Source organism: Dendropsophus ebraccatus, chromosome 2 (assembly GCF_027789765.1).
Source record: "Dendropsophus ebraccatus isolate aDenEbr1 chromosome 2, aDenEbr1.pat, whole genome shotgun sequence".
Classification (NCBI taxonomy): Eukaryota; Metazoa; Chordata; class Amphibia; order Anura; family Hylidae; genus Dendropsophus; species Dendropsophus ebraccatus.
In genome coordinates, this window is record NC_091455.1 from 182,960,125 (window position 1) to 182,987,245 (window position 27,121).

Here is a 27,121-nt window from a genome sequence, read left to right on the forward strand (position 1 = left end):
ACTGGAGTGACTGCATTAAACAATATAAGTAATACAGGAAGTAGAATAAACTCTTTTTGACACGTATATGCCACCACTGAGAAAGTCACATAGCCTTTATTGCTGTAAACCTTACTACTTGCGCTCTTCTAAGAAACTTTTTTTCAGGGATGCGATATGTCAGACCTGATAGAGTTCTAAAGGGGAATAATAACTGGTGCACACATGGGGGGTGCCTGTGACCCGAGTTGATGGGTATGTTGAAATCTACTGTTTCCTTGATCACATCTCAGTATGCAAAGACCATCAAAACATCTGCAGACAGTAGTAGCTGTGGTCAAAAGTCAGAGCTTTATATGAGGGACAGAACTTGTCAAATTGTTGCCAAAAAACACAAAACCCATGACCCCTTAAATTACTGCACAGGTAGTGCAAGTTTGTGGGCACAAATAAAAGTGAAATCCATAGGTGTGCCCTGCACAATGACTCCTTTTCATTACAAGTTTGGGTGGTTTTCTCAAAAAGGCTTAATTGTAAACAGATTTTTAGAAAAACACAAGTAATAAAGTTTATAAACAACAAACTGTGCCTGAAAAAGGGACGTTACCTATTATGGGAGGTGTATTAGGAAAAGATCAACTTAAAGGGGTTTTCCAGGCAAGTGAATATGAGCTGAGCTGCAGTTACAGTAAACCAGCGCAATGAAGGGAGACAAACTCCATTCACTTGTAGTGCTGCTGATATGTGCGGGTGCTGGGTGTTGGCACCTTGCTGAGTAGTGACTGATGGGCAATCCTGTGGCCTTTAGTAACAACAAAATAGAGACCAAATGCAGGAAGAGATGTCAGTTGTTTCTCTGCTCTGCACAGACTGGTCTGGTAAAGATGAATGTTGATTGGCCAACAGTCGTACACACCCCTGTACATGCCCCTGTACACTGCTGGAGCTGAGTAAACTGACTGATGAAAGACAAATGTCATTTTCAAGCAATTACATTTTTTTTTTTTAAATCGCCCGCCCTTTAGACTGTAGAAAAGCCATGGACCAAAAAAATGCAACAACAGTAAAAAAAAATATATGGAGAAAAAAAATGTTGAAGCAATGAAAAGTGTGGATGCAAGAGATACTGGTCCCAGAATGCCATGGGACCCTAATCTCATCCATAATTCAACATGACGGCTTCCAAAATGATGTAGAAATATACAAAAAGATTTATTCCTCCATTTAAAAAAAAAAAAAAAAACAAGACCTTTCAACTTCACTATGGAGTCGTCATCATTGTGGGTCAAAACATTGTGTTCCATTAGGAAATTTTTTTTTTATTTGGCTCCAAAAAAGGGGCTTGTGTAAAAAAGATTTTGCTGTTACACTGCATTGTGTAATGAAATAATCTATCCCGTACATCTGGAAATCCGATGGCGGCACTTTAGTGCCATTACAAAATATTATAAAAAAGTTCAAAATGATGGATGGTGCATTAAGCATGGCCACATTTAGGTAACATGATTTTTACATTACATCATGGAAACCCCTTACAGAAACTAATTTTTTGTCAGAATTTGTGCCAAAAAGGAGAAATTAATGAGATATAAAAAAGTATTTGTTAGGCATCCCAAGCATTACATTTACATTAGCCAAGTCAGCTAGAGGAGTCACTGCATATCTGGAAAGTTTTACCTTGTGATTTGTTCTAGTTTAGATTGTCACATTGCCACACATCAACAATATGTGAAAGTAACGTGTACCTGTCAAGACATATAAAAAATAAACCCGCCCAGAAAATATATCATAAATATTACTTGCCCTTTGTATGCTGTCGGTTTTTATTTTATGGTAAATCTTTTTTATTAAAGCAGAAAAAAATGGTTAAGAAATACAGCAGGACTAAGTGACGTCCAAAACACGAACATGTACATGGTTTTTATTTTATTATCGCATCAGCATTCCATTTAGTGCCCCATTGTGCTTCTTATGTTTCTGCATTGTACTCTGAGCCAGTGAGAAGGATTTTTAGATTGTTGTTCAGTTAGATTGCTTAGTTGCAGCAGTGCACAGGGGGTTTGTACAGGGGGTTTGTACAGGGGTGTGTACAGCTGCTGGCTATCAGCATTCATTTTCACCAGACCAGCCTGTGCAGAGCAGAGGGACAACTGACACCACTTCCTGCATTTAGTCTCTTTTTTTTTTGCTGTTACTAAAGACCAAATGGCCTTAGTGACGGATCCTGGGCTGCAGTTTTCCAGTAAGTGGGACATTTAGTGGCTGAATGTATAGCATTGTATTCCATATTAAAAAAAAAAAAACAGGCAAAATAATAATAATAAAAATGATGTAGTATATATCCTCCCCTGCTGGTTTAACAGTACTTATTGGTAATTTTTTTTTTATTATTAAAACCAATATGTACAGAAGCCACATTTACAGGGGTTATCTAGGATTTGAAAAATACAGCAGCTCAGTTACATTAAAGTAATACCATTGTAATACCACACACAAACTGAGGGCAGGGGTGGCGCTGTTTTTGCAAAAAAAAATTATGCAAATCACTTTTTCCTAACTTGCCTGATGGGTAAGGAGGGGGGGAAGCGGGAAGGCGGGGTGACCTACTCCCACACCTGATCATGATTTACACCTGCAAACAGGTGCAAATCATGGCAAAGATTTACTCTAACTCCAGAGCAGGCATAGATTTCTGCACAGGTCTGCTGGGTTTACTAAGAGACGTGTGCCTCTTAGTAAATCTGAGGGGATACTTGGGGGTGGGGGTTATTTAAGATTCCCCCCTCCGGTTGTAGAAACAATCTGACATGGGAACTGTGATCAGTGTATAACCATGCAACCTCTCACGCAGCACACTGCCATGCACTCTGGGGAGAATTCACCATTTGCAATTTTTTTCAAGCTTGCACTTTCTCCATTTTACCAGTTTAAGTTGCGTAAAATCCAATAAAATTTTCTCAACTCATATGATAAATTTGTTCAGTTGTTCAGTGCACTTTGTCGTTGTGTGGCTCGTGAGTGGAGTTGTGCAAACATTTTACAACTTGCATATAACAGAGGAGGTGTGGGAATGAGAAAAACACAGATAAGCTTAGGCTGCCCAGGCATGGTGGGAATTGTAGTTTTGCCACAGCTGGAGGGCTTGAAGGTTCCCCATCCCTGGTCTAGAATGATGTGAGCACAGGACAGAATACCATATAGTGCCAAACTCCACCCAGAAACTGCCATACTTTGCTCAGTGAATTAATGGTTAACACATACTGTATATTCCTAAGTTCACACAACCTAAAAAAGTTAAAAAAAAAATCACTATAACGTGATGAAGTTATCATCAATACCCCAAAGATTCCTAGAATATGTGTACAGATTATGGGAATATCTCAGTGGCTCCCAGCAGAGGTGCACACAGAGCAGGTCCTAATACTTAACATGTTACAACTTGCATTGTTGGCATTGCCTCTTACTAGCTTACAGAAGCGGAACTGCAGGGGAGCTGTGAACGTCTATGTGATATGTTGGGCTCTCCTGAGGAGGAAATGCTTCTCTTCATTCCAGTCTAATAGCTGACATTTAATGGGAATCTCCAGTAAAAAAAAAAAAAAAAAGTTTTCTATTGCAATTCTTCTCCTTCAGATTTTTTAAAGGGAGGTCCGATCTCTGTGCCCCCGGGAAGCTCTGGATCCTTTATTTTGAATACATCTGGGGGTCGGCATGTGACCTGCAGGACTCAGCTCTCTCCGGTGGCTCCACAGAGATTGGATAGATCAGTAGGTCACATGCCGACCTGCGGCTGTATTCAAAACAAGGGAGCAGGAGGCCGATCTGGAGATCGCGGGTGGGGCCAGGAGGTTGGACCCCCCACAATCCCTTACTTGCCCCCTATGCTGTGGATAGGGGATAAGTAAGTTTTAGTAAGAGAGCCCCTTTAATAAATTATTCTTTTAAGGACTGAGTTAGTTTTTTTTTTTTAGAAATAGTCAACATTTTGATAACACTGGATCTACAAATCCCTGGGGACACCAAGCTCAGCTCTCTGCAAGGTTTAGAATGAATGGAGTACTGGCCATATATGCCTGCCATTCATAAGCAGGGGCAGTTTTCCTCCCTTCTCAAGAGCTGGGGTTCCCACACAATCAGCTGTAATATAAATATGATCAGCGCTCAATAATGTAGAAATCAGGCAGAAGGACATCAAGAAAAAGAGAAAATGGAGATTCTCACCTGATGGTGTTGTGCAAATACAAGGCACAACACTCGACCACAGCAGGTATATGAACCGCAGCCAATGAACCGCTACCACAACGGGATAATAACAGCAACAGAATCCTCCACTCCACAACTGGGTGCAACGGGAGCAGGTGCGATCCTGAAACGCGTTGTGTAATTTTTAAAATAATTTTTGTACTTTATTTTGCCCTGCTTTTTTACTTGGACCTGCACCCGTTGGACCCAGTTGTGGAGGGAAGGATTCTGTTGCTGACACAATCAGCTGGTTATTTCCAATCCTAAGCATAGGGGATAACTTTTATTTGTCTCCTGAATGCAAAATGAAGAAACTTTTTAAAAAAATCTTCATTAGATTTTTCTTCCCATTTTCCTGCTGCTCAAAGAAGAATAAGATAAATCCATCAGACACACTTTCTGTGCTCTAAAGCCCCTATAATAAGTGGCGATCTCCGGGAGCAAGCCAGCGCTGACCTGTAGGCAGCCCATATTACATGGAGAGATGGTAGCAGATCGTTGCTATCCTCCTCATTTGTCTTTCAACATTTTAAAAGATATTAAAAGACAAGGATCAGCCGATATCGTGCAGGTCGGCTGATCATTGCCTTCTATTATGCTGCGTTTACACGGAGGGATAATTCGTCCAATCGATCGTTTAACGATTTTGAAGCAACGATTTGGTTTTTATAACGATCAGCGTTTAGGCGAATAAATCGTTAGAAAATTCGTAAGAAAATCGTTATTGCGATCGTTTTTAAGATTGCTTAAGCCCATCTTTTACATAGGGTAAATTGGTGAAAGACTGTTTACACGAAGCGATCTGCGAATTTTCAGCAAACGACAATTTAAGAACATGTTGAAAGATCAAAATGAACGATTTCTCGCTCGTCGTTTGATCGTTTGCTGTGTTTACAGGGAACGATTATCGCTCAAATGTGATCGTTATTGCGAAAATTCGAACGATAATCATTACGTGTAAACGCAGCATTACACAGAGCGATTATTGGCCGTAATGGCCAATAATTGGCCAAATATGGCCGATAATTGCTTTGTGTAATAGGGCTTTTAGTTTTAAAGCAAATGTACCACTAGGTACATTGCTTTGTGTATTTTACATGAATAGATTGACGATGGCATGGGGATGCCGGTGCCATAGTCATTTCTTTGAACCACTGCCCGCACGCCCGCTGACCCCCAGTGTGATGAAACCCCCTCCCCTTTGTGGTATGGCTCAATTAGAAACAATGATGCAGCATTACAGAGAGGACATCATCATACTGAGGGCTGGTGGGCCCGTCTCCGGTGCTTACTTCCTGGCCAGTTCTCGGAAATAGACTGGCGGTGTGCGCGGGAAATGCGGAACGGTTCAAAGAAAGGACCACGACATTGGCATCCCCGCACCAGCACTGGTCTGTTCATGTAAAAAAAAAACTAAAGTTATGTACCTAGTGGTAAATTAGCTTTAAAAATAGCAGCAGGGAGAGGGAGGGGGTTACTCACCAGCTTAAAGAGGAGACATAGAGGAGAGCATACTAGGAGGGCAGCTCACACAGGCTGTAGGTAGTGAGGAAAGCACATATAAGGCAATTTTCAAGGTAGAATCACATGGAACGCAGAGCTTGAACAACACATCTTAGACTCCTTAACACACAGATCTTACAAATAGAATGTATTACTGGGAGCACATACCTACGTAAGAGGAATCTGAACCTGGAAGCAGGCTGCAAACTAAATATCAGGCTGTGTAAAAATGCATGAAGGAATGAAAATTGCAAACATAGTAACCTAAGGTAACCACTAACATATGTAAAATTATTCCCCCCCATTTTAAAGCTGTCCTTAGGCAGTAAGTGAACGTCTATCCCCATTCACTCTATGGAGAAAGTGATGTCAATTTAAATTACATTACATTGTCATATTCCTTAATGGTGAAAGAGGAATTAATCTCCAATAAAGTAATTCAAAATGAAAAAAAGAAAGTAAATGGAAAATAACACAGGGTGATATATTATTTTGACAACCGAAGGAGAAAAATCTACATTTCCAAGGACGAAATTGCTAAACCCAGATTCAAGGAATCTAGATCCTGTCGGAGGAGGAAATTCTGATGGCGTGCATTGTAATGTATTCAGGAGAGTGATCTTGGCTCATATACACTTTAACCCAGAAAGGGCACAGAATTTGACAACGCGTAATTGGCATGAAGTTTCACCGTAATCTGAATCTGGCGATGTGAGCCATACATTTAGCATTATAAATATGTGCATTTATAATCTATAATTCAACCAACATTAATCCTGCGAGGAGGCTTGTGCTGGAAAGTAATTGCACAATTTGTATTGCCCTACACGTCATTTTGAGGGATTTCATTATACGGGTATCAAGTAACCGAGTTACAGTTCTGTGTAACTATAAAACCACCAGACACATTGTAAGATAAATTCAATTACAAAATATTTTCCATGCTGGACACATATTGCTTTCAAATGTCACCGTTCCCGAATGCCAAGCGAGGTTCTGAACATTGACGTTGTATAATTTAGTGTCCTGTGGAAACATCTATAATGGAGTAAATGTTTTCTGGTGTCCGGAGAGACACAGTTGTTATATTCTCCATCGGTGCAGCTGCAACATGGCTTTTAAAAAACACCAATAAAGTCAGAAATTGTGCAGTATATAGTATAGGACTTTTTTTTCTAAGATTTGTCTAGAGCAGGGATGGGGAACCTTTGGCCCTCCAGCTGTTGCAAAATTAAAATTCCCATCGTGCCTGGACAGTCTTGCACCAGGCATGATGAGAATTGTGGTTTTGCAACAGCCGTAGGACCAAAGGTTTCCCATCTCTGATTTAAAAAAAACACTACTTGTGCCTATGGGCTGTGTTAACAAATTTTGCCAAGATTAAAAGTACAAGTGAATATATGAAACTTTGTAATATATCTTATCAGACAAAAAAATCTTTCTTCTCGTAATATTAAGCATCTTCACTGTCTCCTGCCTCTCTGCTAAATTGTCTTGCACACCAAAAAAAATCCACTCTTTCCTGTCCTGTGGTTAGCTCAGGAGTCAAGTTATAGGTAAGGTGTCTCTACTGAGGGAAAGTAGAGAGACGGGACAAGGAGAGTCTGGGTACATAGGCAAAGAGATAGCTAAAAGATAGCTCAGTAAGTATGCTGTCTAAACCCATTATTCATTACACTGTGTGTGCGGACCGCATAGATGTTAGGCTCCGTCCACCAGTTCACATCACAACCACATTAAAAGTGATTAGATGTGATGCTGCAACACTGTGACCATCATGTCATATGACTAGAGCCAATGCATAGCCCTAGCCCAATGAGAAGGGAGGGAGAAATACTGAACACAGCCCATGGACAAGAATGAAAAAACTAAGCAGTTTCTGGGAGAAAATCTCAGAGGATTTAAAGGGATTGTCCAGACTTAGAAACACGTGACTGCTCTCTTCCACAAACATCACCACTCAGTTTAGGTGTGGTTTGGCAATTCAGTTGCATTGAAGTAAATGGAGCTAAATTGTAATAATACACAACCTGGGGACAGGGATGATGCTGTTTTTGCAACAACAACAACAAAAAAAAGTTGCTGTGTTTTTTCGAATCCTGAATAACTCTTTAAATGCATAGTCCCACTAAATATATTTTCACCTATTAAAAGCTTAGGCAATTGTTGAGTCCTCTGCCAAGTCCTAACAGACAAGCTTGTCTTGTAATGGACAGTCAAAATTTAATTAAAGAGAATCTAACCTGCTGATAGTTTCATACTGCGCACGGGGCGTTGAGATCCTGTGCAGCTTGTAGTTTAATGCTGCATCTAGTAAGGCCATTTGGAGCACTGGGGGAGGGTCTACCACCCCCAGAGCGCCGATCAAGCCCACACTTAGCAGCCAGCTCCACTGATAATTATAAGTGCCTGGGCAGTAGAAAAAAAAACTAATTTGTGTGCATAATTAAATGGTTGGGAATGGAGATCCCAACCTTGTGGGAAGTATTAATTACATCACTAGTGGTGCCCTAAAGCGAATACTTATTCTTGCCCCAAGGTTAAAACTTAACTTTTAATAATATTGTTAAAATAATAATAGTGATCAGTGTTTATACAGTGTTAATTAAAATAGTTGTGCTGTATTCCTTTTGTGCTTATATTTGTATAGTAGCCTCAGCAGACAGTACACTAATGGGTTTGGTGTGTAAAACTGTTATCACTTGAGAATCGGGGTTAGCTTCACCTCCGATACAGATAACCTGTGTCAATTGCAATTCTCTGCGGGTACTCCGCCAGAGAGGGGCACCGACAACTAATTGCACAGCAGCCAGCGTGCAATGCTCTGTGCTATTCGGACCTGGCTTAGCGACTCCGCTATGGTACAGTCTGAGAAGGACCTACTAGTATATAGTGCGGTATAGCTGCTATCTTCCTACATATTTAGACACCAATTCTTTACACTTAGGACCAGCAACAACTAATATAAAACCAAGGCCTATATTCTAACTAGTTTCATCGCCAGTATCTTTGAGAACCTCGGGGTAAACCGATGAAACTAGTTAGAATATAGGCCTTGGTTTTATATTAGTTATTGCTGGTCCTAAGTGTAAAGAATTGGTGTCTAAATATGTAGCAAGATAGCAGCTATACCGCACTATATACTAGTAGGTCCTTCTCAGACTGTACCGTAGCGGAGTCGCTAAGCTAGGTCTGGCCGGACTGGCAACATTATAACGCTTCGGTAACGGACCAAATAGCACAGAGCATCGCACGCTGGCTGCTGTGCAATTACTTGTCGGTGACCCTCTCTGGCGGAGTACCCGCAGAGAATTGCACACGACTGCGGCATAAACCACTTGTGGGGTACGAATTGACACAGGTTATCTGTATCGGAGGTGAAGCTAACCCCGATTTTCAAGTGATAACAGTTTTACACACCAAACCCATTAGTGTACTGTCTGCTGAGGCTACTATACAAATATAAGCACAAAAGGAATACAGCACAACTATTTTAATTAACACTGTATAAACACTGATCACTATTATTATTTTAATAATATTATTAAAAGTTAAGTTTTAACCTTGGGGCAAGAATAAGTATTCGCCCTAGGGCACCACTAGCGACCTAATTAAATGGTTGGCATGATTTCAAACATTTTTCCTCTTCTTACTTCTTACTTAAAAAGGCCCCGTTCACACTGAGCAAGAATGTCAGAATCCCGCCGTGCTCAGTGTGCTGCTTTGAGTGAAGGAGAGGGCACGCGCTATTCCGCTGCCACCGCTCTCGCTCAAAGAAGTGACATGCCAATTTTTTTGAGTGGAGTGCGGCGGCAGCGGAGGAGCGCACGCCTTCTCATTCAGTCAAAGCAGCACACTGAGCACGGCGGGTTTCCGACATTCTCAGTGTGAACGGGGCCAATATCTCTAAAGTCATGGGCACTAGATGTCTCAATTCCCTGTAATCTGGTGTTCACTGTTTGTTGTCCTGGGAATTCCATCACTAGTTGCATTGAGACCAAGACAGAACACAAGAATTGGGGATGGGGCTTAGCTAGTGCTATGCACTTAGGAGAAAAGGGCCTGGGCTGTGTACATGCAATCTTTGAACCAGCCTGCCTCCTCCAGATGATCCACACTGTATCTGACAAGTAAATCAAGGCTTCCTTATCTCTGACCACCCATAAAGTTCTGGGCAGGTGTCTCTTGTTTGAATTCTTGTGTTCTTACTATGTGCACAGTGCTGCCTCCTAAATGTAATACTATCTTCCCCTACCCTTTAGACATTATTATTATTAGCAGCAATTCATGGCTTAGACCAGGGCTGTTTTAATGTTGAAGTTTGTGCAAAAATTGTGTGGTTTTATTTTTCCTCCCACAGTGTTTCTTTCCCCTTTCTCTGGATCAACACAGTGGTATTAAATTTTGTCTTTTTTCAACTATGTTACAACAAACAACACTGTAACTTACTATCTATTTGTTTTTGTTCCTTAGTCCTTTAGCTACATCCTGGGACTGAATCTGTGTAGAAGGTAGTATAAAATATTATATAACATTACAAATATAGAATACAAATTAAATTATATTATATTATATTATATTATAGGATTATATTATAATATACTGCAAAGAAGGAGGCAGAAATAAACTGCTTACTTTGCCAACTACTAGACAACACAACAAAAGACTTTCACAGATTAAAAAAAAAAACCTTATTTCATCCTGAAAGTATAAAATAAAGTTGACACATTCCCTTTAACTATCTGTGAATTAAAATAGCCTCCCCAGAGAACTCCGGCCTCATAACATACAAGAGGAGGTCAACGTACATTAGGATGAGAAATTCCACATGGCGTGCTTAACCTCTCCCATGAAGGCAGCTAAGCGTCAGCCTGTTTCCATCAAGGACTGTGAAAACAAATTATTTCTGTATTATCCCGATGTAAAGATAGTAAATGAAGCAAAGCATGCTGGTATTACGGTGTTGCCTTGAGTTAAAGTGGCTCAACACATAAGTGTTTCCTAGGTCATCGTAACATAAAACCATTATACAATCGCCATGGTCAAATCACTAGTAAACCCCTATAGTACTGAAGTGCTGGCAGTGATCAGCTGTCTAGTAGCGCCTCTCTACAGTACAGTGTGGTACTGCATGCTCTGTATTGCTCTATAGACACCAAGTCATTTTAGTTTTTTTCCCCCCAATTTATATTTCTGGGACACAGTGTCCAGACTCCTGAAGAAGCTCTTCTCCTCAGCAATAAAAGTGATTCACATCTTCAAGCATCTCCTTCTGACTTTTTTTTTATGTAGGAGCTTGAACAGCTAAGAGACTGGAGCCAAGGGTGCACGTATCAGTGTCGAACCTGTGACAAAGGGAACCTATTCTAGGTTGATCTTGTCCCAAATATTTTTTTTATGAAACCCTATACAAAGGTTTGACCTCCACAGGTGACCTCTGAAATGTTAGCAAACAATGTACTTGAGTCATGAAAATACATTGGGGGCATTAGAATCATCTCTCCCCTGTGGTTCGGAGTGCTGGTACGCCAAGCAGACTCGGAGGGTCAATATTAGTATCTTTTCAATGACCTCCACCTTACCCTATCCTCTATGTAGGTCACTATGGAGATCAAGACATCAATTCTATTTCTAAATCCGGAGTCAGGTTAAATGCTTCCATATCTCACATGAGATGTAGGACAAGTTATAGGAAAAGTACTCTATCCCTACCACAAGCTGGATGAATGGGTTGGCGAGATGAGTAAATCTGGAGCATGTGCGGATTCATCGGAACCCAGGCGTGCATTTGATTACTGGCGTTTAAAGAAGTCTAATACAGCCCTAGGGAGTCCTGGAAAACATGGATACAGTCATGGGCTATAGGCTGTCCAACTTTTTCAGCCACCCATAATCAAATGCTGCACGCTTGGATTCGAACGAAATGCGAACATGCTTGAGATTCTCTCATCTCTAGTTTTCTACCTCCAAGATCTCTAGCTATTAGAGATGAGCGAACCGGGTTCGGGTTCGAGTCCATCCGAACCCGAACTTTGGGCATTTGATTAGCGGCGGCTGCTGAAGTTGGATAAAGCCCTAAGGCTATGTGGAAAACATGGATATAGTCATTGGCTGTATCCATTGTTTCCAGACACCCTTAGAGCTTTATCCAAGTTCAGCAGCCACCGCTAATCAAATACCGAACGTTCGGGTTCAGATGGACTCGAACCCGAACCCGGTTCGCTCATCTCTACTAGCTATTTCTATTCGACTCTTTTTTTGCATCTCAGTCCAGCAAAGAGGATACATAAAGAGCAAGGTAAATAAAAGTAAAAGCTACCTGTCTACATATGTTATATTATATAATATAATAAACTATATATAATAAAACATAACTGGGCAAAAAAATGTAGAAATGTCAATGTATTATAGTGTAGTATATACACAATATAGTATGTGGGATATCCTGAGGCCCTAAAAGCTCTGGTACATATTAGTAATCGTACACCAAGCGTCGCAATAACCCAACCCCCAACACACACCAGATGTTTTCAAACCTATAGGGATGACAACCCCTCCATATTTCCTTTGTGCGGGTTTGATAAAGTGATGTCTTAGTTTGACCCTCTAAGAAGAACCTCAGAGTGCTGTCCACCATGAATGTGCAACGTACTACACGTAAGGAAAGGAAAATACAAGCATATCATACATCTATTATATCACCAGAAGATACCTGTGAGAGAAAGGTGACATGGAGTAACCAGTGGACTGTGCAAGAAACCCTTTGAGACTGATGTGTTTTTCTTGCACTGTTCATTTTTCTGATGTGAACAGGGGGGACTAGCACAATATTATGTTGTTTGCGGTTATGTTTTTATACACTTCAAGTCTGCCCCATGAGGAGTCCACTGTATTATTATGATTATTGTGAGACCATACCATGGGACAGCCCATATGCTTACTTAAAGGAGTTGTCCAGGGATAATAAAAAAAAAATATCTGTACATGGCTAGGGGAGCTATGAAAATACAAAAAAAAAAGTCATACTCGCCTCCCCTGATTCCCTGCAGCTGCTGTTTCAATGGCAACAGTCCCTATTAATTACTGCTACTTCCTTGTTCCTATGATGCATTGTTCTTACAGGACCTACTTTGCCCAGACAGTCATTGACCTTAGTGATTAGTTGAGCAGGGCAATATCTGTGGGAATGCCATATGACAAAAAGAGGGAAGGAACGGTGACAGGAAGAGACCGAGATCTTTAAAAATGGCTGTTTTAATGGATAAGGGGGGAGGGGGTGAGTATCGCTTTTTTTTTTTTTTTTTTTTTTTTTTTTTATAGTGGCTTCAGCCATATATGTGTGTGTATATATATATATATATATATATATATATATATATATATATATATATATATATATATAAATGTGGAAAAAAAATAAGTAGGTTCCTGTCAAGTGGGTAATTGTCAGAATTGTTGAGAACTGAAAATGAAGAGTATCACATGTGAAGTGACAAGAGAGCATTTCTAAATGCCCCATCCTATCTCAATAGCATGTCTGCACTGAGGAACAGGTGTCTGGAGTGGTGACTGAGCATATATGCAGCTTCATATCTATTAGAGGTTACAGAAACAGCCGAATAAAAGAATCCCGAATCTAGAAATTGATGGGGGTCACAACCTGATTAATCTAATATTTTTAATCTATTCTGATGTACTCACTAATTCTCCCAGTGTTTCTCTATCCCTACTTCCATCAATTCTTTAGAGGGATAAGAGGTGAGAAAGTTACTCTTAAAGAATTCATTATAGTATTAAATAACTGTATCACTTACCTCTAGACATATAACAGATCCTTGATGATCTCGGAATACTTTAAGCTGGTCACCAGTGACCATGTTCCACCTCCGGATGGTGTAGTCCATGCTGCCAGAAAACAGTTCTCTGTTGGGGGTATCCAGTACTATACACAGTATGGCCCCTAAATGCCCCCTTAATGTCTGGTAACAGCACCCACTGAATGCTTCCCAGATTTTCACTGTGCAGTCTGTACTTCCAGTCACCAGGAATTCCTTCATTTCTTTGCCTTCATTGTCCGATTCCTCCAGAATGTCATTCGATGAAAAATGAGCTAAGACTAAGATGCAGTTCCTGTGACCCTGAAACTCCTGAAGGGGTCTCCCAGAGTCTGTATCCCAACATCGAGCAGTTCTGTCATAGGATCCACTGAAGAGCAAGTTCCTGACCACCAGTATCCTGCGGGAGATCAACATAAAAATCATCTCTGCCAGGAAGTGTTGTCGTAGTAACATGGTGGGACATCTTTATCTGGTTTGGCTGCCCCTGTGATCAGTAGAGATGATCGAACAGGGCCGAGGTTCAGGTTCGTACGAACCCAAACCATCGGCATTTGACTCCCACCGTCTTCCTGTTCCGTGGGAAGGTGGAGACAGCCTGAGTACTGCCTGGAAAACAAGGATACAGCCTAGGTAATAGGTTGTATCCCTGTTTTTCAAGTCTCCACCTTTCCTTGGAACAGGAAAGCAGCGTGAGTCCAATGCCGATGGTTCGGGTTTGTACGAACCTGAACCTCAGCCGTGTTCGATCATTTCTAGTGATCAGTGCATTTAGCAAATCCACAATATTGGAGACCAATGATATGAATGGATAAAGCATAATTTTTGCACTTCCAGGTTACAGAGCTTGTTTGGTGACCCTGATCTGATCATATTGCACTATGACCACCATGATGCTTTTGAATGGTATCCCAGCAGCGAACAGTCAGTAGGTAAGGCTAGGTTCACACTATGGTTTTGCAATCCGTTTTTATCCATCCGTTAGGCGTCTGTTTGATCCATTTTTCCATTGACTTACATTATAATAAAACAGATCAAAATGCATTATTTATTTTTTTACTGTACACAAAAATAAGGTCACGTACGTTTCGATGCGTTTTGATCCATTTTTTTTTTTTTATATAATAGAAGTCAATGGAAAAACGGATGCACACAATTGCATCCCTTTTTTCCATCAGTTTTTTGCAAAAATATGAAAAAAAAAAACAGATTGCAAAAACGTAATGTGAACCATATTAGAGTCTCAAGTTTTCCCATACTTATCAGGTGCTTTATGTCCCGCAGGAAATGTTTTCTTTTCAGTCTGACACACTGCTCTCTGCTGACATCTCTGTCTGAGACAGGAACTGTCCAGAGCAGGAGAGGTTTTCTATGGGGATTTGCTGCTGCTCTGGACAGTTCCTGTCACAGACAGAGGTGTCAGTAGAGAGCACAGTGTCAGACTGGAAAGAAAACAACATTTCCTGCAGGGCCTACAGCAGCTAATAAGTACTGGAAGACATGAGATATTTAAATTGAAGTAAATTACAAATCTATATAAAACTTTCTGAAACCAGTTGATTTGGAAAAAAAAAAAAAAAGATTTTCACTGGATAACCCCTTTAAGTCATTTCCTAAATGCTGCTATTGCTCTAAACTTAAATGACTAGACTTTAATTGACACTTTCACTACAAATAACTTTTGACATCACAGTGAGATCACAGTGGGTCTCAGATCTGATTAGAAGATAAATCCATGGAGAGATCGCAGTAGGGCAGTCCACTCCCCAGCCGGCCTCTCATTGCGTCGATATTTTCTCATAGACTTACATTGAAAAGTATTGATGGAATGAGCGGCCGGTTGGGTATTTTTGTGAATAGGAAGCGATCTAGTAATCAAGGTTGGGAGGGGAGAATCTGACAGGGATTGCCCCAATGATTTCAGGCAGTATGAAAGTGATGACAGGTTTCCTTAAGTCATGGAATACATCTTAAACACTTTTTCTTAATACCAATATATTAGGAAATATCTGTTTGATATTCTATATACTTTATATTTCACATACAAATCCTAACAACCGGGAAAGCATTTAGTTGACTTCTCTACATTTGGCAAGACAACGACAAACATATTGGTCAAACGCACATAAAGAAGGACGGCTATAGGTGAATCAATACTATTCAGGGAAAGCCATTACCCACCTGTTCACAATTGATGTGTGTCCAGTGTACACAGTGAGACACTGACCAGTCGACACTTCCCACTTTCTCACGGTGTGATCGGCACTGCACGTGAACGCTGCTTCATTCTCCAGGTGACAAAATGTAATGTAGCTGCTATGTCCTGTGGCCATTTGTTGGAAAGAGAAACAGAAATGAGAACTAAATCCCCCAATACGATGGTCTGTACATAGTATTTCTTATTCCATAAATCATTGTCACTATATATTGTTATGATGACCATTTAATACGCAGTGAAGAGCTGGAGGCCCACTGAGTCAATGGCACCCTGGAGCCTAAGGCATCCGACGTGTCTCGCTGCTCTGAACTTCATCATATTACAATGTTTTGATATGTTATTCCCCCAGTGGAGCGCGCCAAGAATTTTTCTCTGCGGGATTCATATTGCATGTGATAGAAAAGACTTCAATATTCCTCCAAATTAAGTTGGCAGCACACAGAGGCACAATAGGGCCCCAATGAACTCTTTAGGTGAAGTATTACATCTGCGTAAAAGTTGGAGATTGTGGTGACCTCAATATGCTTGCAAGCATGAGCTTTAAAGTGAATGTACCTTCTTAAAGCGAATGTACCATCAATAAATGAAGTTTAGCCCATGAATAGAATGTCGCCGGTACTGGAAGGCCAATGCCTCAGTCCTTTTTTTTGAACTGCGGCCCGGCTCCAGTGTACGGCACCGTTCTATTTCCAGGCACCGGCCGGGGGTGAAGCACTGGAAGCCGGTCAGCCCACCCCCAGTGGGAGGAAACCCCCATTCCTCTATGATATGGCTCCATTAGAATCACGGGAACCAGGCCGCGATTCAAAAAAAGGACCGTGGTATCGGCTTCCCTATCCTGGCCCCGTTCTATCCATGGGCAAATCTCAAAGAGAACAAACTGATGGTACATTTGCTTTAATGACAATAATTCGTTTTACATACCACCTTATCGGCGCCGCTGTGCTGAATCAGCTTATGTGACCTTTTTTTAAACTCCTCCCCCAGGTGACGTGCACTCTCTCTTCTTACTAAGCCATTTACACAGAAAGATTATCTGACAGATTATCTGCCAAAGATTTGAAGCCAAAGCCAGGAATAGATTTGAAAAGAGGAGGAATCTCAGGCCTTATTTTATGACCTGATCTCTGTTTATAGTTTCTGGCTTTGGCTTCAAATCGTTGGCAGATAATCTGTCAGATAATCTTTATGTGTAAATGAACCCATATGCATGCATATTAAAGTTGGCTGATCCACCTGATATTGTTGAGATTCACCACCCATCTACTTTGGGGCCTCTTGACTCCTCTTCAATAACAGAAGCACACAAACTCTTTAGGGACAAGATTTTACCAATAACAGCTGTATTGGGAAAACATTTCATCATTTATGGCCAATTTATATGAAGTCATTTCAATAGATTGATAGAATTCTGCAATGTAAGTGTCCACAAAACTCTAGGCCAACAACGATGTCATGTACAGCTATTGGTCTTAAGGTTATTCTGTATGGCATTACTTCTCTGCCTTTTCCACTGGGGCCTTATGAGCTAGAAAACCACCACAAGGTCAAGTTCTAGGCCAATTTGTACCTGCCACTACTTTCATGCTCCTATATCATGATGATATATAATTCACTATTTCTAAAGCCCTTACCATTATAATTTCAGTCAGGAATGGGCTTCAAGTTATTTGAAGCTTGATTGATAGAACTTCCCCATATGCAAATAGTGATCTCTCAATCAAAGCCAGTGGGTCGAGGAGAAGCATGCCTGTGGTTAAAGCGACTCTGTACCCAAAATCTCCCCCCCCCCCAAACCACTTGTACCTTATTATAGCTGCTTTTAATCCAAGATCTGTCCTTGGATCCGTTCGGCAGGTGATACAGTTATTGTCTTAAAAAACAACTTTTAAACTTGCAGCCCCATGCCCAACGGGAGTATCTGTGCCCTAACTTTGCACCACCCCTCAGTCCCTCCTCCCCACCCTCTTCATCATTAGGAATGCCCCTAGAACATTTTCTCCTGTCTGAACATTGCACAGGTCCTTAACGATCCAGCCCATGTTCAGTATTCACACAGCTGATGAATAGGAGACAATCTGCCTGAAGCATTCCTAATGATGAGGAGGGCGGGGAGGAGGGACATAAACAATCCAAGCCCTGGCCGTTGGGCACTGGGCTGCCAGTTTAAAAGTTGTTTTTAAAGACAATAGCTGCATCACCTGCCAAACGGACTGCAGGACAGATCTTGGATTAAAAGCAGCTATCCGAAGGTACAAGCGGTTTGGGGGGTCAGATTGTGGGTACAGAGTCACTTTAAGGCAACATGAAACCAGTGACACATTTTTATTTTTTTTTAAAGGGAACCTCTCATTGTATTTTTCACATGCCTCCTGAACCCAATGGCCACTGTTGTTTCAAGCAACTTTCCTCCATGTAAAGCCTGTGTGATTCCTAACGTTTGGCTAATGACTTCATTTACCAAAAAATTACTTCTTAAGGTAGGTTCACAAGTAACATGTTCGCAGCAGATTTTACACTGCGAATATCGCAGCAAATCCATAGCTGCATTCTCACAGCTGATTTTAATTCCACTGCGAGAATATACTGCCAACTTTCTTTAACTACTCCTATGCCAGGCCACTAAAAAAAAAAAAATGACACCATGCTTACCTGCTCCCATTCCTCCAGAACGCTCCGGTCTTCCTCTACGGGTCTCGACACAGCCAGTGATTGGCTGAGTGGACTGTGGGTGAACCATTCTTAGCCACTAGGTGTCTCACTCCTCTGCAATCTGCTGTACACTGCATGTTGTTAGGGAATTCCATCTCTAGCATCAGAGAAACCAAGACAGAACACAGGAAGTGGGGATGGGGCTTAGCTAGTGCTATGTGCTGGCATGAGGGAGACAGTCTGAGCTTTCTACCTACAATCTGTTAACCAGTCTGTCTTTTCAAGAACTTAAAGGCTTTTCTCTCAAGATAGGATAGGATTTGCTGCAAATCAGGTATGACCTTGCAATAGCACAGCTTTTGTCCTATGTGTTGTGACCATGTATAGGAGTCTCACAAGCCAATGCGCCTGGTTGGGATTTCATCCTCTTCACCATCTATTACTACATCACTGGGGATTGCTCAAAAACAAACCAGTGACTTATAATCCAGTTCTCTCCCAGATGTAAGCGCGGTTTGTGCCTTAGATATTTTGCTAAAGGGAATGTAACATGAAATCTATAGCCTGTTTATTTCTTACCGACTACTGCACTAAGCAGTGTGCCGATTCCCGAGAACAGCAGATTACTGAAGTCATGCTTATATTCCTCAAAAACTCTTCCCTTTATACCGCTGCCAAGTTCCTTGTTGGTATTTGCCAACCCCTTGCCTGCTCCCTTTTGAGCCACTGATCCCTTTACGTCCTCAGATGATTCTAATATCCCTGTAGTTACACTGGAGCATAAACTCATTCATCAAACTGCGCTCTTGTGTCAGGGCTGGAAAGCGAAAAGACTGAGATTTGGCAGCAGAACAGGTTAAACCCTTTGCCTTGTATAACATCTCGCATTTAATATGCAGTTTGTGGAAACGTTATCAAGAAATTTAATTTCAGGACTAATCCTCTGCGGAAAATGAGACTGTCTGGTGCCCGGCGTAATGAGAAATCCACAGTGTCCTCTCCCTTAATACTCTGCAATCTATTACCTATTTTTATAATAGGATTTAGACCACCAGTGTTTTCCTGGAACACACGAACGCTGTTAACATAATACTGTATTTATATCCTGCTGCTTCACAATCACTTCCATGGTTTTAATGTTTTAATGAACTGCTGCTCATAGTTTTTTCTTAGATGGTCTAATAAGTTTCAATAAAGTTTGCATAAACCAATAGTGCAAGCGAATGTAAAAAACTATAATATATCTTATCAGAAAAAAAAATCTTATTTGTCTTCCTATCAACCATCTTTCTAAACTTTCATTCACTGTGAAAAAGCTGCTTAATTCCATCTTTCCTTCTTTTGCAAGTAACTGAGGGATCAGTTACTTACTGTCTAAGGTAAGAGGAGGAATATGCGAGGGGGTAGTCAGTTTAGAGAGACTGACGAAACTATACAAGATACCTGTAATTAACTGATCTCAACACAGGGCTTTAGTCACAGCTTAGACTGCTCACTACTACTTAATAATGACTCCATGCTGCTGCTTCTTAGGATGTAAATTGAGACAGAAGAGCAGTCTCCCCTCTTCTGTCTGTGTTCAGTGTATGGGAGACATCAAAGAGGCTAGGGCCTAGCTAGGCTTTACTGGTGAAAACTGGTGAAACATGTCGCAAACAAGTTATATAATGGCAAGAAATAGCACTACTCCTTATGTACACATACACACCAGCTGATCCTAAAAAGTTACCTGTAAGTAATGATCTCACCCTTAGGGCAGTAATGGCTAAAATTGTCCATATGACATCACATACAGCAATCACATAATGTTATGTTCAAGGGCAGATGAAAATGTGGGCGGTTTAGGCAGCCACCCAAGGCCTGTGGCTTCTGAGGGGCCCATGGCCAGCCAAACCACCCACATTATCATACACTGCTGTCTAATGGCACTGCAGTGCAGCACATCACTTAAAGGAGACCTGTTACCCCCCGTGCCGGGGTGACAGGCTCCCAGGCTCCCAACTCCTTATACTGACCTGATCCCGCCGAGTCCCGCTCCCGGAGCCGGTCCCGGGACGGAGATATCCCGGCCAGAAGCCGGCGCGCGCGCTGTGGAGATGGGTCCGGCGTCCATAGAGAATGAATGGAGCCGGACCCATCACTGCAGCGCGCGTGGCTCCTTTCATTCTCTATGGACGCCGGACCTATCTCCACAGCGCACGTCGGCTTCTGACCGGGATATCTCCGTCCCGGGACCGGCTCCAGAAGCGGGACTCAGCGGGATCAGGTCAGTATAAGGGGATCTAGCTGGGGGTCGTGAGCCTGTCACCCCGGCACAGGGGATGACAGGTCCTCTTTAAGGGCCCACTGGAGGATCTTCCAGTCAAGCAATCAGCGATGGGCCTAAGTAATGTGCTGCACTGCAGGGTGCTTCTCCAAAATTGACTGTACAAATTACAGACGATTTGGGAGAACTACGGTATATGGATATCTCTGCAGCACAGCAGGAGCCTGGAGAGGTGAACTTACCAAGGGGGCATAATAATATGGGCTGTGGTTCACTAGGTGGCAGAATTACAACCCCTATCATGTTCCGCTGACAGTCCATAATGGATATCGTAGTTTTGCAGCCTGTGGCTCTTCAGGTTGCATAAGTACAACTCCCACAATGTCCTGCTCATAGTCCATGATGGTAGTTGTAGTTCTCCAGACTGTAGCTGTTGCAGAACTACAACCCCAATTATGTTCTGCTGACAGTTATGAATCCCAATTACGTCCTGTTGACAGTTCATCGTGTAAGTTGTAGTTTTGCAACCTCTCGCTCTCCTGTGTGTTTATTCTGCCTCCAAATGTGCCTGATTTGGATGGGGTTGCACCATGTCCCACAAGCCTTTAGCTATGCCCCTGGTCTGGCAGTAAAATTTGTATACTTTTTTTTTTGTAATATCAGGCTTGGTTTACTGGATTTGGCCAGTAAGCGTATTGTGGTAATATATATGGTGACAATATTTCCTTCGTCTTCTCCTCCCAAATCTTGTGCATGCACCTTTGCTAGTGACGGGGTGCCATAGACTGTATCCATGTTTTCCTGGCAGCCTTGTATAGGCATCGAACTTCTCCAACCTGCCCAGAGTCAAATACCCAGCTTTGGGTTCGTAGAACATTGCCAAACCCAAACAATTTGGCAAGATTACTCAACACTACTGCTAAATAGTAAGAATAGTACACTCACCTTGCAGCAATTTGCAGCACTGGTGGTCAGATGTCCTCCATATGCGAGCAGTGCAATCCTCGCTGGCGGTCAACAGGTGGCAGCCATCTGGGCTCAGACTAAGCCAATTGATCCCTCCTCTGTGGTCTCTGCAGACTTTGATCAAAGAATTGGTTGTGCCACAAGTGGAGCTTCCGCTCCCCATTCTCTGAAGCCCAGCATGGGCAGTGGCAAAGGGAGGAGGACTCATGGGTTTCACCACTCAGGACAATGTAAACATTTGTGTCTTCTACATTGTGAAGGACTTATGGAAGGTACCTAAAGACTGATGAAAAAACATATAGTTATTGGAAATGGCTTAGATTAATGGGGCCATTGTATAATATTTCTCTTCATTGTTATGTAAGTACAATTTATACATTGCAATGTCAAATTCCCTTCTGGATTGTTAACCCCTCAAACCCGATCATATGACCCGGCACTTTACATGACACTTGGCATAACATAAACATAATAGAGGACTGATTGCTGGGATATTTGAGAACATCCCCTGTGGAGAAATTACCCTCCAGTTCTGCATCAGTAACTCACAAGCACAAGTCATTTGTCCATCTAAGAATAATGGAAGGTGTAGTCTATGCAGTGCATGACCCTGCACCTCCATATGTGATGGCTTTTCTTGCACTCTATTAGAGCATGTTCACACAGTACCAGTACAATGCAGATTTGGGTGCAAAAATTCACAGCGTATTACAGTAGCAGCCTTGTGGACAGGATTACACTCTTATTGCTCATTTTCTCATTGACTTCAATAGGGAAGTTAAAATCTGTAATAAATTGCCATGAGATCTGCAACAGAAGTGATTTCAAATACGTAGTTCCAGCTTCAGGCAATCACTGATGGTGACATTCACATATTCCGTACTTTTGTCCGTAATTGCAGATTCGTAATTATAGGCAAATTTAGGACCCATTGATTTCAATTGGGTTGTTCACACTGTCCGTAGTTTTAGGAATCCGTAATCCGCAAAAATTACTGACAAGCACTAGTACGGACCATAACTTTGGCACTGATTCTCCCATAGAAGTCAATGGAAGTGTCCGTAATAATTTTGGATCCATAATGTAAAAGGACAAAACATCCGCAAGTCCGTTAAAATACGGATAAATAATCATTTAAAATCCAATTCCGCTTATTTACCTATCACTTTCCACTTCTTTGCTGATCAGTAAAAACTACGGGTTACGGATGCGTTACAGGCAAATTTTTGTGGATTGCGGTTGAAGATTGCGAAGAATTACAGAAATCATATACGGTCCTGCAAAACTACTGAACATGTGAATGTAGCCAACAGTTTCCATTGATATGATTTTTGTGTGACCACACGTAGAAAGAGTTTATATGAACAAGATGTAAAGTTATTTTATCTGGTAGCGTTACACATTGCTCTCTTACGCCCTATTCACACATCCTGTTCCTGTCCGCAATTGCGGATCCGCAGAAAAATAGGACCAATGTATTTCAATGGACCCATACACACATCCGTGTTGTGTACTGGGCTGCAATCCGTTCCGCAAAAAAAAAAAAGGACAGGCCCTAGTACGGACAGTAACTGACACACCCAATACAACTCTATGGGGTCCGTATTTTTTTTACGGATGCAATACGGATGCAATACGGACTGAATTTGCGGATTGTTACTGACTGAAATTTGTCACTTCTTTCGGCGGATAGTGGAATATGCCGGCCCATAGAATGGTGTCTATGGAGCCGGCGGAAAGGCACGTGGCCGTGCGCGCGGACATACTGCGGAATTCCGCGGACATTATCCGTGAGAATTCCTCAGTATGAACCCACCCTTATTGGGATTGCTGCTGAATTTACACAGAATGTGTAACCTTACTAAAGCTATGTTCACACACAGCAGATTTTCCCAATAAGGAAGCTGAAATCTGCAAAAAGTCTGCAGCAAATCCGCATCATGTGAACATACCCTAAAGGGAATTGATCATAGTCAAAAATGATCACATTTCTAATTGGAGGAATCCAACCCCTGGCTGCATCCTACCCTGCTGGCTCCTCTGCCGCTGTCCCCTAATAACCATTGGGAGCAACACTTCCAGAATTTTTTTTTCCTGCATTGAAATGTCCTGTGGTATGTGAACAGGGTTGTGGATATAAAATGACATTCATGGGTTGCAAATTCCCATTAATGCCATGTTCACACATAGTATTTCTGGCAGTCTTTTACGATGGAAAGATTTGTACAGCTTCTGTGTTTTCAACCCACTCCTGGTTTTGGTTAAAAAAAAAGGCGGACCAAAAGACTGACAGAAATACTATGGGGGAGATTTATCAGACATGGTGTAAAGTGAGACTGGCTCAGTTGCCCCTAGCAACCAATCAGATTCCACCTTTCATTTTCCAAAGAGTCTGTGAAGAATGAAAGGTGGAATCTAATTGGTTGCTAGGGGCAACTGAGCCAGTTTCACTTTACACCAGGTTTCATAAATCTCCCTCATGTTATACACTACGGCTATTGTTCACTGCAGCCGCCGTAAATAATTGTCATTTCTATTTTCTATGGGCCGCAGGTGAACAGCGGCCATAGAAAATAGCCTGTGCTCACATCAGGGGCGTAGCTAGGATTTACGAGGCCCCATAGCAAAAAATTGTAAGGGGCCCCCCTCCCCTACGCACAACACAAAGCACTGTGTGTGTGTGTGTATATATATATATATATATATATATATATATATATATATATATATATATATATATATATATATATATGCTTTACTGCTAGTGCACTGATAACCCCTGACCTCTGCACTAGTTCTGCACATTTTCCTTTCTTACTTTATTGCAGCTGGAGAACAGAGGTCAGGGGATCAGAACAGTGAAGCAGAGATCTCTGTCTTCTGCTTGTTAACCCTTTTTGTGTTACAGCATGTAAGTAAACATTGGGTTACTTACACACTACAGTACATAAGGAGTTAAGCAGAAGCACACACGCTCTTACCTTCTCCTGTGGGCCCCCCTCCTGCACGGGCCCCATAGCAACTGCCTACCCTGCCTCTATGGTAGCTACGCCACTGGCTCACATTGTAAAGTACGGCTGCTGGCCATACTTTACATTGTGGTCAACGGTCAATTGGAGTGCGGGCACACTTGAATGTGCCCGCATTCCAATTAAAATAAAACATTGTTCATCCGGCTGATACTTACATGAGCCAACATGTAAAGCAGCGTCCGTTGTTCTTACATAGTGTGAATGAAGCCTCAAACTGACATGCATTCCGACACAGAATCCGTTTCATATGCAACATATGAACGGACCCTTCCCTGCAGCTCTCTGCTATACTACTCATTTAGAGGAAAACTTTTGCTCACCTTCTGGCATCATAATTGTTTTTCTATACAATGTATATACTAATATAGAAGTGATACAGGGAAAGCAGCTGAGAACGCATTTACTCCCCATTCTCTATAATGTTCTGTTAATGTCATGTATTCCAAACTAGCTCTGAGCTGTTTATACAGAGGAGTTTATATAGAGTCCATGGTAATGCAGTACAGAGCTTACAGAACAATGCTATCTATGCAGGGGGCTGGGAGGCCAGAAGTGCCGAGTCAGCATAGCTCCCAATCTCAGCTCAGCTTTCCAAGAATCCTACACTGGAGCTTTCCTGTAACTACAATATATAGAAGACCCCGCTATGGGCTCCAGTCTCCGCTCCAGCTGCAACTTGTAGCCATTTCGTTTTAGGAACTAGTTTTCTCTCTGCTGGGATCACAATAAAAAATTTACAAGGACACATTGTAAATGTACATAAAGTATACATGTAACATCTGTTATTATCACTGGAGCAGCGTGGTGGCATAGAGACAGTTTTAGAAATGGGGTCCTAGGGACATCAGGTTTGGTCACTCAAATCTGCAACCACTGCTGCACCCCAAATTTTCTGCATAAACCGCACTTAAATGCATTGGGTTTTCGACACAGATTTTGTGTATGCCAGGGGTAGGGAGCCTTGGCTCTCCAGCTGTTGCAACACTACAACTCCTATCATGCCAAGGCTGTCCAGGCATGATGGGAGTTGTCGTTTTGCAACAGCTGGAGAGCCAAGGTTCCCTAGCCCTGGTGTATGGGATCAGCTGACAAATGTTCCTAGAGTTACTTCTCTATTTTCTTGAAAAGAGGCAGCATGCACTAAACATGACCTCCTACATCTGGGATTGCAACTCCCAGCAGGCAGAACATAGTAGGAGTTATAGTTCCACAACAGCTGGAGAACTACAAACTGTTGACCACGGTCCTAGACATTGGAAATGCAAATAAAATGCTGTGTGTGAACATATCCTTATCTAACCTTTCCCATTCAATAAGACTGCACATCTGGCTGCATAGCCAACAAAAAATGCTTGGAGCTAGGCAGAGCAAGAAGAGGCTATGCTGGAGATCTATGGGTTCAGTATGAGGATAAACAATAATATACAAATGTAATAATAACAACAACAGTGTCTAATAACAATATACAAATAATACTAATAACACAGTGTATAACAATAATATAAACAGTAAGAGCAAAACAATAATATACACGTAATAATATAGTATTACTAATAGCAACAACCCAGTGTATAACAATAATATCAGCAGTGAGAACATAAGTAATAATATAGTATTACTAATAGAATCAACCCAGTGTATAACAATAATATCAACAGTAGGAGCATAACACAGTGTGTTATTAATAGTAACAATACAAAATAGTAACAGTAACAATATCATATACTATAATATATTATTACTAATAGCAACAAGCCAGTGTAGAGCAATAATATCAACAGTAAGAACAAAACAATAAGATACCAGTAACAATATATTATTATTAATAGCAACAACTCCACAATAGATCACAAGCCAGGGGGTATCACACTGCACACATCACACACATCTGCTAATAGAAGTTCCCTGTTTACCTCCAGAATTTCCAGCAGGGGACAATTAGAGGGTCTTTGAAGTTTTCACAACTGGTAGATCTCCTGTTCCATTGCAGTAGCAGGGGCTTCCTCTGCCCATGTAATGTATGGAGCTGTGTGATGTTGCACCCCCCTATGTAATGGGTCACATATGTATTGCACAGCACAGGGTGTGTGGGGGGGATACCTCCTTTCTGAATCTGTATCCAATAATCATCTGCTGAGATATTTCTGTAGGCTCTGTAGTCATCCAATGTCTGCAGGATCCTGGGTCTGTGCTGGGAGCTGCTGTAGTGGGGCTGTGCAGCAGCTTCATGTGTGTAAGGAGAGGGAGCTGGACTTGGTTTTATCCTGGGGGGAGGTGCTGCTGGCAAAAAATCATCTTAACACCCTCCCCTGTAGATGCCCCCCTCTCATAGCATTGTCACTGGCACAGTAGTCAAAAGTTCATCTTCTTCATCCATGTGCTGTGAATAACTTGTTTCTTAAGCAAAATCTGAAAATTGAGTTTTGGG

At 41.7% G+C, this 27,121-nt stretch overlaps 1 protein-coding gene across 1 annotated transcript in view; it reads right to left on the reverse strand.

The window, feature by feature from the left end:
- The window catches only part of WDR86 (WD repeat domain 86), a 37,903-nt gene extending 11,060 nt beyond the window's left edge, over positions 1 to 26,843 (reverse strand). Inside the window, exons 1-4 of the mRNA XM_069960491.1 lie at positions 26,607 to 26,843; positions 21,641 to 21,944; positions 15,741 to 15,882; positions 13,539 to 13,959 (exon numbers count right to left, since the gene is read on the reverse strand). Coding sequence (XP_069816592.1) covers positions 13,539 to 13,959; positions 15,741 to 15,882; positions 21,641 to 21,869 — 792 coding nt within the window. The 5' untranslated portion in view covers positions 21,870 to 21,944; positions 26,607 to 26,843. The remainder of the gene's footprint in view (positions 1 to 13,538; positions 13,960 to 15,740; positions 15,883 to 21,640; positions 21,945 to 26,606) is intronic.
- Between the last annotated feature and the right edge of the window lie 278 nt (positions 26,844 to 27,121).